Raw genomic sequence first — 15,003 nt, 5'->3', positions numbered from 1 at the left:
TTTAAGTTTCGTAGTTGATATTATTCATTTTCGTGATCGTGGTCCAACTCGAATGTTTTCTAGTATTCATTGCGCGTTTTTTTTAATTGTGTGCAGTTATTAAGTTATTGTTTTTTGTTGAGTTTGTGAAAGTTTTCGTTTCTTGTTAATTTGTAAGGGGTTTGCAATACCTGTAATCGTATTTTGACAATGACATTTCTTTGTTTACATTTTGGACACCTAATTATGAATCAGACTATAGTAGTTATTAGCCCAAGGTCGAAATTGATACCTATTTATATTTGATATGAATTTGATAGTTTTGACGTGTCGGAATCCTTTCACATTTTATAGCGTATTAAATATTTGTAATACCTATTAAAATTTATGGATATTTTTATTGCCATTTATATTTTCTAGTAGGTACTTAGTGCTACTTGATTTCATATAGTTTATCAATAATAATTAAGGTATGATTACCCAATTAAAATTATAGATATCAATTTTCTTATCATCGCCGTTCCAACTTTGTTTCTATATCCGAAACAACTTGGTATCTGGCGTATAGGTGTGCCTTACTAGTTAAAACTAAACCACGACAGCATCTAGTTACTTACAATGTAGCGATTAGGTGGCAATCATAGATGATACACTTAATATAGGGAAGTGGCAATACTTCACCACTCCAACCAAGAATACTTATACCACCTGGGGGCCTACCACCATTTTTTAAAAACCATCATAGTTCAGGAAAGTTTTATTTCCTCCTTAGAACGGTAAAATATTCCGTCATACACAGTTGAACAAACTTAAACCCTTATTAATTTTTCGCTTATCAATTGTATAAAACCTTGAAGAAATTGTCATATTTTGCTTAAAAAGTTGAATTTCCTGCAAAAAAAAGTAAAAGTATGATTAAAATATTATTGTGTTAAGAGATGGTAGTAACCCCCCTGTACTATCTACTATTTGTATAATAAGATATATTGTACTACCCGCCGATTTATAACAAATGTGAGACTATAATTCGCTGGTCGACTCTAGAAGTCCAACTTCGGTAGCAGCACAAGTCGGACATGTCACAAGCACGTCAATTACCTTATGGATTGTTTCCTTATGTTCCAACCCCTGTGGTCTAATAGTAAGACATATCACCAACTAACTTAACTGCATTAAATATAAATATTGTTGAACAATAATATTGCATCTTAATTCATTAACACAAAAAAGTGGGTATCGTAGATTCCTTTTCTATGAGTATGATATCTCGCAGATTATTTTATTTATACTTCTGAGTGAAAGATATCTAATTAGAGACAGTTATAACTGACTTATTCTGAAACTTGGTACTCATGTCGTTATTCCAGGAGCCGTCATCCCGCCACGGCGAGCCACGTTCGCACCATGTTAAGTCCCACTCCAGGGATCTCGGCAACAGTCCCTTATCGGCGAACACCACCGGCAATTGTTCCAGAGAGTAAGTACTACTTTACTATTCATAACCAGAACCTTTTCACGGCGGAATGAAATTTATGATTTAAGTATATAAATATGAGTAGTATATTGTATAGTATAGAAGCTACTTGTATTTATGTCTACGTAAATAATACCTACATATGATATATATATTTTTTTACAAGAAATGAATAATACATACTTATTATTAAATTCAATGCAAAGGTACTGCTTATTCCTAACGAAATGTATTTCGACAGCGTATACGCTTCTATTAAGTAAGCGCTTATTATAAAAAGGACTCCCAAGGACCCATTTTTTATCAATATCCAGTCGCTTAAGTAACCACGCGGTATTTCATTAGTTAATAAACATTTTACTATGAATAACTTAAGCGCGGAAGCGATAACATTTAACCGATACGATAATATAAACATTAAACACATTACCAAACACACATACACGCAAGAGGTGAACAGTCTGACCTCTCGTCTTGTAAGTCGCCTAATTGTGCAACAGACTACACAAAAAGATTAGGATATCTCAGGTCAGATCGTAACTGACCCCTGTTGAAGTGCTTCTGTGTTTCTCAACCTTTTAAAAATCCTTGGCAATATATATTTTGTTATGTAATTGAAGTAGGAAACGGCATGTAGTCCTTTTCGTGGCAAGAGATTAGCCGCTTAAGGGCTCGAACACAAAACTGCGATGCGACGCGATGCGAATTCGCAACGCAGAAAATTGCGATGCGAATTGCTGCGATGCGATATCGTGCGGCATAGCGTCTCCCAGGGTGACCATTCTTTCGATAACCGTCAACCGTACGGAACGTATATTGAAAATTAGGTCGTGACATGGATCGTAAAAACAAGTGTGCACTTTTGTTATTGCTTAAGAGATTCAGGAAAGAGTAACAAAGAAAATTTTTGGGTTCATCCATTTATCACATATCATTTATTTTATATTTAGTTTCCCAAAGTACAGGGCGTTCCTCAATCAGTAATATAAAAAAGTCAACGACGTACTTTGTCATTTTTTTACATACGTCTTCCCACCCAACAAATATAGGTCTGTACGTTTTTCCCACACGCTGTCTCAGGACGAACTAAAAATGGCGTCAACAAGTGTGACGAAACATCGCAGGAATGTGCGATGCGAATTAATTCGCAAGTTCTTGCGATGCGTCGAGGGAGCTCGCAGATTTTTGCGATGCGACGTCGCATCGCAGTTTTGTGTACGAACCCTAAGTGCTACAAAATAACTAAATAGGATTAAACTTCTTGTTGTCGATAAAGCATTCAATACTAAGCTACCCTTTAGGACTAAGTTCAAACGCCTGTTGTAATTGTAATGTTGTAAAGTTAAGAAAATAGTTCTGGCTGTCATATCGGCCACGTTTAAACTTTTAAGATTTGCTACCTTTAATTAGGCACGTAACATTAATGTAAAAATATATACACATGACAACGTAAACATTCCGCAATGTGAGTGAAGTTAAAACTTATATCTCCGCTATTTATAGCGGAAGTAGTGAACAGCTATGTAGATCACATGCACAGTTCACATAATCTTTCAGCTCTGTTGTTATAATCTGTCGTGTCGCGTGGTTTCTATCGTGCCCTTCAATATGACCGATAACACCGTTGTTCTGCGCCATAAATAAGGAGTACTGACCCTGTACTTAAACCAATTATAAATTGACGACGAATGTATGAAAAAAAAATATCATTTTTTTGCGCAATTCATCTAAAAGTAATAATATTTTATTAAACTTTTTGTACAATACATATCGATACCTTAATTGGCAAATCAGTCAACTCCACTTATTGTCAAAATGTTTTTTTTTTTATTTATTTTGATTTCGTTCAACGCCATATACTATCAATTCAATTCAACAAGATTCACTGATATACTAACATTGAAAGATAATAAAAAGTTTAAGAACCACTTCTTTTAAGCAATTATCTCTTTATAATGTGTGGTATTATTCATTCATTTTTATTTATTACATAATACATATAAATATGTTCTTATTTAATATAATGATTGTGAGAAATAATTATATGTGGAACGCTACATAAATAATCGTCAAGGCTAAGTTATACTGGGTTTCTTCGATGAACTTATGCTCATTACTAATGAGCGTAAGTTCTAATGAGTCATTAGCCTGTAGGTACGCTGTGTACTCTTTATTGTAAAGCGATTTTAAGATTAGATGTCCCTTCATAGCATATAATACTTTAGCATATTATAATATGCAGATAATAACTATTAATGAGTGAAAGGTGACGAGTCATGTCTTCATGTTTTGGGCATTAAGGTTTTATATAAATAATTTTATTAGACCGATAAATAAAATTGATTTAGTATAAAAGTAAAATAATTAATAAAATTAATTAAAGGTAAAAACGTTCAATTAAGTAATGCTATGATGCAGGATAATTAACTCATAATAATAATATTAACTCCTAATATAGATAGTACCTACATATAATATTATCATTCAATGAATATAGGTATACCTATCAGTTAAATATCTATACCTAATCATTCTCTAATTAATCCTTAACACATTCGGGATTGTAACTCAATCTATGCACGGCAGTAGTACTTCAGCTAATTTGAACCATTTCTGAAAATTAAATTGATTGCATGTTTCCTTTACATAAAATAAAATAATATCGTTCCGGTATTTGAGGTGACGTAAAGAATTTGACGTGAACGTTTGATCAAGCAGAAATATGCGCGCTGTGAAGAAAATTATGAATTTTATTATATATATCGTAATTCCGTTTCTAATTTTGCGCGGTTGACGAAAATACTTTCCGTAATTTGTGATATAACCGGCCATTCGCAATGAAAACGTTCGCTGCCGTGATATTTTACGTAGTGAGCAAAGGTTGAATTATTGTTTTAAAATATAATTCTGTTGGACCGTTACCGTATTGTTTCCTGTTATAAATATAAATTTTAATTATAGCCAAAAAACATGTATCGTATGTATTATGGAGTAGTGAAGATGATTCCGACTATGTAAATGAATGCGCGATAAAGTTTCATTCTACATAAAATGTTTTGTTCATGTCAATAGTTTTCATTCATTTTATGGATAAAAAAAAATATAAAAAAGAAAACATACACTTCTTATACGGAGATAAACAATGGAATTAATGCAAGACATACACTTAATGTAAGACGCATAAGTCCAATATGAAACCATGCGTACGAATTTTAGTCTTATTATATGACAAATTTGTCTAAGGCTAAGCGTATATAATCTCCAATCAGCGTAGAAGCGAGCCAATCAGCATCTAACAGTATTTTCTACTATATAACATATTTTCAGCGTATTATTTTCCTTTTACAAAATATATGCCACGTAATACTAATAAAGTTTCTCTTTATCCCATTTCCAGTTTGGAAGATTCGCCGCAAAAGAAAAACGTATCGAACATAATGGGCGGCGACTACGCGTGCTCGGTGTACAGTCCAAACGTGTCGTACTCGCTCTCTACGGACGAGTACGGCTCGCCGGCGTATCGAAGTGAGTTCTAGGATGCAATGAATGAATGAAAAAAATAATTTTAATAGAGCTCTTTAATATAAAGTATATTAAAAATAAATTTAATTGTATTTATATGTTCATTATTACATATAAATGCAATTAAATTTATTTTAATTTTATTGTAACTTAAGGCTTACTTTTCTGAGGCGTTCCAGCTTAGACCTCAGAGGCGCATCTATGACCGACCTCAGGTATAAATATCTTATTCTATTTGCGGTTGATTACAGATGTCCATATGCGGCAGTAGCCGCTTACCATCAGGTGGACTGCTTGCTCGTCTGCTACTCCTATATTGTAAAAAAATATAATGTTATTATTTAGTTAACATCTTCATCATATAGAATTAATGTTTGTTATATTTTCTTTTGTCTGTTTCAGGTCAAGATGGAGATTACAGCTTAAATATAGGTATATATGAAATATTAAATAAATAAATAAATGTTGTGAAATGCTTGAAATTTATGGAATATTTTTTATAACTCACTTTATCAGTTAATCGGTAAATATCGTTACATTTAGTACGAGTATTTCACAGTAATAATAATTTAGATAGCTGCACTACTCGATAAACATATTATTTATTAAATTTTTACATTAATCTTAATTTAGGCTTGCCTACCTAAAATAGACCTAAATCAGCGCTGATAATATAAAACCTTAACTAAGTTTATATAAGTTGCTGTAATTTAAGTTATTAATAATTAAATACTTTTGCATGTTGCAATATACTCTCCTAATAAATGAAATCAATAATTTTTATTTGTTTGATTAAAAATATTATGCCTTTCAGATGATTCCGACGGCGGTTCAAACGTGACGTCGGCGAAGGCGCAGGCCGCCATAGCACACCTCAATAGCAAAATAGAACGCACCAAGGACCTCATACGACTGGAGCAGACCATACGCGATGGTGAGTGATTATCGTAATGTAATATTAATTGCTTTGTCTTTTTTATATAAAAAAAATAAACAGAAATAGAACAAGGACAATATACACTGTACATTTGAAAAAGAAAAAAAAAATACAAGATACTGACTCATTTTTCACAAAGACATTAATATCTGACTCTATAGAGATGCGTATGTAAATTCCTTAACGTCCCTTATTAATAAAATTATCAATCCAATATTACTTGACTTAAGAACGAACCTGGACGTATTTTAATGGGCAGAAGATGTCAAATTTCGCTATTTAACATAAAATCTTTGGGCATAAAGTTGGATAGATGGTTAACTAATATAACCACCTCCTTTTTGAAGTCGGTTAAAAAGAGGCTTGAATATGATTCCACTAGGAAATAAACCCTTGCTTATTCGATTAACATAACCTTTATTACTACGGGTGGTCAAGATATCTAAGGTAGGCATTAAATTCTTCAATATGCCAAACAGCGTATTTTACAAGTCGCTTCACTCATACAGTTCTTACGTAGATTCATAAAGAAATCACTTTGTATGTAACCAGATAACGTGAACGAGTACCTGAAGCTGGCCGCTAACGCGGACAAGCAGCAGCTGCAGCGCATCAAGGCGGTGTTCGAGAAGAAGAACCAGAAGAGTGCGCTCTGCATCGTGCAGCTCCAGAAGAAGCTCGAGGGGTACAACAAGCGGATCAAGAGCTGGGAGGTAAGGGTGCAAATAACTATGATCGATTGTTATTTGTAGATTTATACGTAGTTTAGATAGATATAGAAGCTCGAAGTGTACAACAAGTAAATCAAACTGGGATGTAACAAACACAAAAGAATGTTTCTTAATATATTGTATTTATGAGGGGAAGAATGACACTGAAAGGGTGCAAGATTTTAGAGGTAAGATTAAACACCGAAATTAAGGATTGCAGAACACCATAAAACATAAGAATTTTTCGCCATGCGTGAAAAATAAGATAAAAACGGAATATTGAGAAACTTTCGTTTAATTATTTTTAAATATCAATAATAATCGGGTTACACTTTAAGAGTGTAAACATTGTAAAAAAAATTAAATTTAAAAATAGACCGCCGTTTGTGCTCCTACAAATCGTATTTTACATATTTGTATGTTTTCAGCAACATGGCACGAGTGGTCAGGCTCACAGACAACCGCGGGAAGTTCTACGCGACATGGGACAAGGGCTAAAGTAAGTATTTTGGATACAGATAATTTATTAAAAAAATGTTCTTATTAGAACCCTTTAAACATTTTAACGCTTTCTACACTCACAGCCCCACACTAGGATTCCCTGTATAGTGGGTGCTATGGACACACACAGAGACAAATATACAAATGTCTGGCCGGGGATTTAACCCGGGACCCTCTGCGCGTCAGACCGTTTAGCAAGTGATAATTAATTTATAATACGAACATAACTTTGAAAAATCAGAGGTTTGTGTCTGGTATTTGAACCTCGGACCCCTCGATCGAGAGGCCGAGTTTGTTAACCAAAAACTTATTTCACGTTGCTTTTTGATTATGATTGTATAAATGTAATTGTTTCCCCAGGAACGTGGGCGGCAACATCCGCGACGGCATCACGGGGCTGGGCGGCAGCGTGATGGCGGCGCCGCGCGAGTTCGCGCACCTGTTCTCGCGCTCCAACCGCTTCGGGTCCGCCGACAACATCGCGCAGCTCGCCGGTCTGTATTCATGCTGTATTATCGTGCTATATTTATTGGTTCGTTTGTCGTGTCAGTTGGCTGGGCGACGTGTTTTTGTGTGAATGAGTTGATTGAGTGAATGGGTAGGAATGGAAATTGTGTTTGTTTAAAAGTTGAGCTGAGATATGGTAATTCGGTGAGTGAATGAGCGAAAGTAACCAATTGAATACGATAAGGGATAGTTTAATTGGCTAGCGATAATTTAGTACATATTAAGAAAAGGAAGTAAGCTTAGTAAAGTTGAGAGGTTAGTAAGCCACTCGATTTATTTTTTAAGTGAAAAATAATCCGTTAAAGTGAGCGAAAGTGAATGAGAAACGTAATATCAAATAATAAATGATTTTAAAATGTAAGTCTGAAATATTACTTTTCTTATGCCATACATATAGGTTTATAAGATTGAGTGAGTGAATAATTGATTCAAATAATAAAATACTATTGAGAAAAACGGAAATAACTTTAAGATAATTTTAACATGTATGTAACTTATCACACATATTTAAATTACTATACACAAAACAAGTGAATAGTCATATAATATAATATGCGATATTTAGAAATATCACAGGTGAAATAAGCGTCTATTTCCAGACTGTACTGCCACACGATGCCGTAACATAATATTATGGAAGTAAATAGTGCTAGAAGATTTCAATTGGTACAATAACTAAAAAAAATCTTTCCTATAAAATGAGCCTGATTGAATTTGAGTATAGTGGTCTACTTTTCTCTTCACCGTGATTGTTAATATAACACCAATTGATTTGTTTACTTAAATTCGTGTTTAGAAAAAAAATAGAAATACCACTGATTTATGGTCATATCTCTGAATTGTCATTAAATATATCATTTTTGCTAATCAAACATAGTAGAAAATATACAAACCTTTTAATAAAATACATATTATCATATTTACCTACCATACAGTCATTCTAAAGCTACGCTAGCAGTAGTTAAATGCATTTATCGCCCCGTAGCACATAACACAAAATATGAATTTGTCCGTGTATGTGTTCGTGTTGTAATTCCTTATATATTTTGTCTCGCAGAAACCACGGGTCCTTGTAAGTATTTCGCGTAGAAGAAATTTGTCTCTTAACAAATCATTCGTTCATTGGTCATATTTTATAATATTTTGTTCCATTTTTTCTAGTGATTTTTTACCATGGTGTGAGTAATATCTCATTGTTACTTACATATATTTCTAACTGCGTTAGATTAATCGCTTATTCAGCCTTTAAAATTGTTTAAAATAAATAATTAATTGAACTAATTTAATTTTAAAATGGGAATACTGATTGCTAATTTTTTATCGTGCTAACTTCGAAAATTTTAATAAGCGAAATTTTGAAAAAATAATTTGCTATATTTAATATACTTTACGCAAGCTATAATAACCTGTTATTAATATTTTAAGTAATATATAGTCCTGGGAGTAAAATGGGAGGTAATAACATATTTGCTTTTAAAACTTTTATTTTATTAAGGCTGAGTAAATGATATTTGTTCATATATTTTATTCAGTATCTTTCTCTATGATTACGATCAACTTATGATTTGTAGGTATCTAGATTTCTACATCCCCTTTCAAAAAATTCTACTTTTCATATTATCTTCTACTTTTCGTATGTTATTTTCAACCACTCACGTCTATGAAAAATTATAATATTATATCTCAAATAGACTGTTATAAATCAAATTAACAACGTATCGGTAACTTCATTCACACTTAATTATAGCACATTAGGGTGTTGCAAGATATCTAAGGTTAATGTTACACGACTGTTTTCTCGTAGCATCAAATATGTAGCTTAGGTATACATGTAAATAGAATTCGAAAGTGTATTTGCAAAATTTGAAATATTAGATTCCCCAAGCATTGTAACATATTAAAAAAATGTGTGGATTAACTTCTGGACTGATTTTGGAAGGGACTCTTTAGGTAAAATTAGCTGTAAATAGGAATATAATAAAATTTGACGATATCTATGTTATATGCATTAATTAAATGCATAGAAAATATGAAGGAATGGAAAGTATAAATTAAGTTTATTCTTTATCCTTTAAGTTTTTTATTAACGGATACAAAGATCAAACATTGATTGAAATAGTACAGTTCTTTAAGTCTTAAGATATTCAAATTGCATAGGAATAATTATATTCATATTCTTAAATAACTAATTGTGATACTGCATCTAAAATAAAATTATTAATGTCTAGTACCTACGAAATACGACAATAAAACGATAAAGAAATAATACATCTAGACGCTAGACAACCGACAAAAACAAAAATAAAAACACTAGCAGTACAAAAGGTGAGAGAGACGTAAAATGTCCGTATAATCTCAATGCCACATTATTTTGCTTATAGATAAATGTATGAGATAATATCACTCAGTGTCAAGATCTTAGGCAAACGTTGCTTACGTTATCTCTAGCGGATTGTCAGATATAATGTTTATTCCACATTTTGTGTTACGTAAAACAAAATGTTTATTACACTAGTATGATCTAGTAGTGTTTTGTAGTTGACGGGAGTGGAATATAAATGTTTTTCAAGAAATGTAGGAAATGCCGTCGGAAATGTAATTATTTTGTTTTTTTCTATTCTGTAGTTTAGTTTAGTAACTGTGTAGTATTCGATTTATATTTGATTTAGCATATTTGCTAGCGCTTTGTCAGGAAACCCTTCAAAATTATGGATTTTTAGTAGTTTTTTTTTTGTGTTTTTGTTTCACCACCACTGAATTTGTCTCTGGCAGCAGATAAGTTTTGTTTTATTGTGATTAAGTTTATAAGGCAGACTTCTAATACTAGATATTAGAACGTCATAATAAGAGGTAAAAATATTTGTGTAATCTACTTGAATTACTTAACCATTAAAATAAAGATGGTATAATTATACTATTCATACATTTAAAATCTCTCTGTGTATATACTTGTAATAATATGAAATACGCTTGTCATACACATAATATAGCTTCATACTGATCCCATAATTTACATATGACCCCACATTGTGATGTGAACATTTAGCTTATCATGCTATCTCATTCTTGCACGCTAGCCCCTCAACACGCGGAACTAAGAGGTAAATACAAATTAGACATAGTATTTAGATTATATTGTTTTTATTGTTAACATAATGCTTGCATGAAAATATATTTATGCTTAACAACTTAATGCATTTTATGTTAGAACGTGCATAAATTATAGATAATTATGCATATTTGCATCTCCATACATCAGATCTAAATTATGTCATTCGAAAACATCATCTTTTTGTCCTTACATATAAATAAAAAATATAAACCATAAAAAATATAGACCATTTTTCAAATTAATTCAATAATCAAAGTGAAATTTAACATATCTCTTCTCTTAATATATGAGTATGTCGCAAAAATATTTTTAAAATCTCAAGCTCTCGTTTCATTAGAATCAAGAATTAGAGATTTATTAGATCAAGTATAAATAAATATTAGATAACATTAGTGATGCTAGTAGGTGTTATTTTTTCATTGTTTGATACAAGCAAGTAGAGCTTGTAATATTAAATTAGCAAATAACCGATATATATATTTATAGCTAACAAAATATATTAATTGGCATTAGCATGATTAACATTTTGCACACACACTGACATGAAAATCTAATATTATTTATCAAAAAAAATATCGAAAATTATTAAACGCATGAACTGTTGGGACTGAAAGTAGATGAATCGCATGTGATAATATATATAATGAAACTATAATATAATATTATTATTTAATGATATAAGTTGCTTATATTGAAGTACATATTTATCTGTAGCATTAGCGTTAAATGCAATATACATAGTTGTTACTACTAGTTTAAAATATAAACACTGAAAATATTATTCTACTTCCTACACGTGCAAATTATTATATGTATGAATCACAATTTGTATGATTTACAATTATTACAATTTACAATTAGTTTAAGCCCCTTTACAGGGCAGCCTTATAAAATAGATTATAATATAATTTTAACTACGGTTAACCCTTTAATCTTACTATTATTTTTATTTATACAATTTTTATATGACTGGGTCAATACCCCTGACCCAAATCAGTTTATTTATTTTTAATTTTTTTATAGATTATTGGTAAAGTTTTTAACTGTTGGTATTGTATGACATGGGAATAAGTTTGTTAAGGTATAGCTGAGGAAAGTACATATTATTTATTTATTGTATCGTATCACGCTGTCCTTTATGGCGTGGTTGAAAAGATTCTAGTGATCTTGATTAATAAGATATTAAAAAATAAGTTGTACTTTCTTCGGTGTCATAATAAAAACCAGTAACGGTATGATAGACTGCATGTTTGATCAATAAAACAGTTAAAAATCTAGCTTACATAGAAATAACTGATTTCTAATTGCAAAGAGTACACAACCCCCACAGACGTTAAAGCGACTCACATTGTTAATTCCACTAAAACTTGTTAATATGAGTACTAGTTGGTGTGGGTAGGTTGCTACATACGGTGGCGCCATCTATGTACATACAGTGTCACCGTTTTTGTATATACAGTGGCGTCATGTATGTACAATTTCAATCACCTTGTTACGTAACGTGTATTTGTTTATTTTATTAACATTAAATAACAGTTAATATCTTGAGTTTAAACTAGATGCTAGAGTTATAAGTGTATATCTTTTATAAACATTGAACACCAATTGATATTTTGAGTTTAACTAGATGTTCACCACTATAAGCATCGTAAATGGTGTAGATGGAAAGACAGATTCCATCTACGCTATTTACGATATTTATATCCTGGTATAAGTTGGTAAAAATACGTAATAAGGCGTACGTACCAAGTTGATTGACCGCGTCCGTGGGGGTCGCGTAGTGTGTGGGGGTCGTGTGGGGGCTCCCCCCGCCCGGTATTGAGTGCGCTACAACGCAGCGAACGCGTCGTCGGAAGGCTCCCGCGCGTCGGAGGCGGGCGAGGGCGCGCAGCGCGGCTCCACGCTGCCGCGCGCCGCCACGTCGCCCGCGCCCAAGTTCTCGCCCGACGCCTCGCCCAGCTCCTCCGTCACCAGCGAGGGCGCTCCGTGAGTTATATGTATCTTTTTATCGGATGTAGATTATTATAAGTTGTACCGTAGCTGAGAGGGAGAAGGAGGGGTGATTTATGCATTCCTCCTCTTACCTATATTTATTGCGCGTCAAAGAAGTGTAGGGCGAGGGTGCAGCGTAGAAAGTAATTGAAAGAAATGATAAAACATAACGGATTTAAATATCAACATGTCGTAGCTTACATTCTTCCGAGTCCAATTTATTATTTATTAATGATTTTTTATCGTGATTTAAAGCTTATCTTACAGGATAAAGATAAATCAAAAATCAATCAAATTAATTTCCATCGTATATTTTTTGACGTGACAACGTCTTATAATTCGATGGAGCCGGCTGCACGCACCAAAAACATGAGTCGTGCGGCGTTACCTCGCTCTGAGGCGTTACATTTAAGACTTGAAGTGCAAGCGAGAGCGCGGAACGAGCGACAAAGAGGCACAATCGGCCTCCGCGTATTTACCTCCTTCTCTATATCCATACAAAATATCTATCAAACAAATAAAATTAAAATTTTCTTTTGAAAAAATGCAACCATTCCATCAGTATTTTCTTATGACGTTGTCACGTTCAACTATCGTCAGTAAACCGACTTTATAGACAACGGAGATTTTTTTATTGGATATAGGTCATATCACAACTGAGAAGGGGGTGATTTTGAGGATTCTACCATCACATATATTTCATGTCATAGAACAGTAATTGAAAAAAGTTCAGTAGTGTGGATAATAAAATTTAAATAATAACGTGTCGTAGTTTACAAATTTTCCGGATCCTATTTTCTTTGCGATTTTTACCACTTATCCAACCGCATAAAGATAAATCAAAGATCATGCAAGTTATATGCCAGTCATATTTTGAATTAAAAATCCTTATGGATATAAACTAATGATGCAGTTTTAGTTTTTATCAAATTTAGCCTCGTAACTTTCGGCCTCTCAGAATTTTCCACTATATCTTATAAATTCTGAATTGGCTTGAAGGCCCATTTAAAAATTCACCTTGTATTTTCGATTTAAAATCTGTAGGTACCCACCGCAAACCGGATCCAACAACATGACAGAGGCGGCGTTCACGCTCAAGCCGATACTAAACGAGCTGCGCGAGCGCAGGGAGGACTACGAGCGGTTAGCAGAGAAAATCGACGCCTTGAAAGTACGCACATAATTAATTATATTTATTAAGTATGAATCTTCCTTGTTCAACAACAGTAGCATCATTGCCACACTTATTTCTGTGCTATGTTAGGAATTACGACTGCCATGTTAAGATAAAAGAAATTGTAGGAATTGCTCACTCCATTAAACTAAGCAATATCTAAGTAATAAATTTATAATTTTTGTTCTGCATCTAACTCTTTGGATTTCTTTACTAGTTGGGAAGGAGTGGATTAACCACTTATTTTGCTTAAGCATTAATTCTTTATCTAAAGCTTATTTTGTATGGAATTTACAGAACCTCGCGCAAGACGTTTCTTTCCTGTCGTCGGCGCTGCAAGAGGAGCGCTTTAAGACGGAGCGACTCGAGGAGCAGATCAACGACCTCACTGAACTGCACCAGAACGAGGTAAACACACATTCATTCATACTCGCTTATATACACTTTCACACGTACACGCGCACGCACGCGCACACATAAGCGCTCGCGGGCGCGGACGCTCATTCTTTCGACGTCCCTTTTTGAATTTGGTAATGTAAAATGTCGATACATGTTAACAAACAGTGGCATCAAAAATAGCTTTCATTAGGGAACAAATATGAGATTTGATAAATTTTTATGTTAATAAAAATAATAATAACACATATGGATTATAGGTGGAGAATCTGAAGCAAGCCCTAACGGACGTGGAGGAGAAAGTGCAGTATCAGAGTGAGGAGCGAATACGGGACATTCACGAAGCTCTGGATCTATGTCAAACAAAAGTAAGTGTCATGAAGCTTCATATCAATTATTTTGATATTACAATGCTATGGAGGTGGTGGTGGTACCCCTTTGTGGTTCGACTCCGGTGGCTCCATCGTCACACTTATTTCTGCCACATAACAGCAGTGTTAGGCTCTGTTTTGTTCAGTTTTGAAGGGTGTGTAAGGGAGACATACTTTTCCGAGGCGTTCCAGCTTAGTCCTCAGGGGTAGCGGCGCATCTGTGGCCGACCTCAGGTACGAATATATAATTCTATCTGGGGTTGATTACAGATGTCCATAAGCGGCAGTAGCCATTTACCATCCAGGTGGACTGCATGCTCGTCTGCTA

The 15,003-nt window shown here is 33.5% G+C and overlaps 1 protein-coding gene across 5 annotated transcripts in view; it reads left to right on the top strand.

The window, feature by feature from the left end:
- Positions 1-15,003, top strand: part of Dmtn (transmembrane and coiled-coil domain 2 protein Dmtn) — a 52,992-nt gene that overhangs the window by 32,100 nt on the left and 5,889 nt on the right. For 2 of the 5 annotated variants that reach the window (XM_073089699.1, XM_073089701.1), the window contains 13 exons: positions 1,347-1,456; positions 4,851-4,978; positions 5,378-5,407; positions 5,790-5,909; positions 6,465-6,625; positions 7,051-7,121; positions 7,484-7,617; positions 8,688-8,702; positions 10,708-10,731; positions 12,581-12,728; positions 13,779-13,905; positions 14,206-14,316; positions 14,565-14,672. In XM_073089699.1, coding sequence (XP_072945800.1) covers positions 1,347-1,456; positions 4,851-4,978; positions 5,378-5,407; positions 5,790-5,909; positions 6,465-6,625; positions 7,051-7,121; positions 7,484-7,617; positions 8,688-8,702; positions 10,708-10,731; positions 12,581-12,728; positions 13,779-13,905; positions 14,206-14,316; positions 14,565-14,672 — 1,287 coding nt within the window. The remainder of the gene's footprint in view (positions 1-1,346; positions 1,457-4,850; positions 4,979-5,377; positions 5,408-5,789; positions 5,910-6,464; positions 6,626-7,050; positions 7,122-7,483; positions 7,618-8,687; positions 8,703-10,707; positions 10,732-12,580; positions 12,729-13,778; positions 13,906-14,205; positions 14,317-14,564; positions 14,673-15,003) is intronic. The other 3 variants (XM_073089702.1, XM_073089703.1, XM_073089704.1) reach the window with 3 other exon arrangements.

The sequence above is a fragment of the Epargyreus clarus genome, unplaced genomic scaffold (genome assembly GCF_041222505.1).
Source record: "Epargyreus clarus isolate Ecla_fem2 unplaced genomic scaffold, WU_Ecla_fem_2.2 ptg000031l, whole genome shotgun sequence".
NCBI lineage: Eukaryota > Metazoa > Arthropoda > Insecta > Lepidoptera > Hesperiidae > Epargyreus > Epargyreus clarus.
This window is presented reverse-complemented; position numbering and strand designations above follow the sequence as displayed.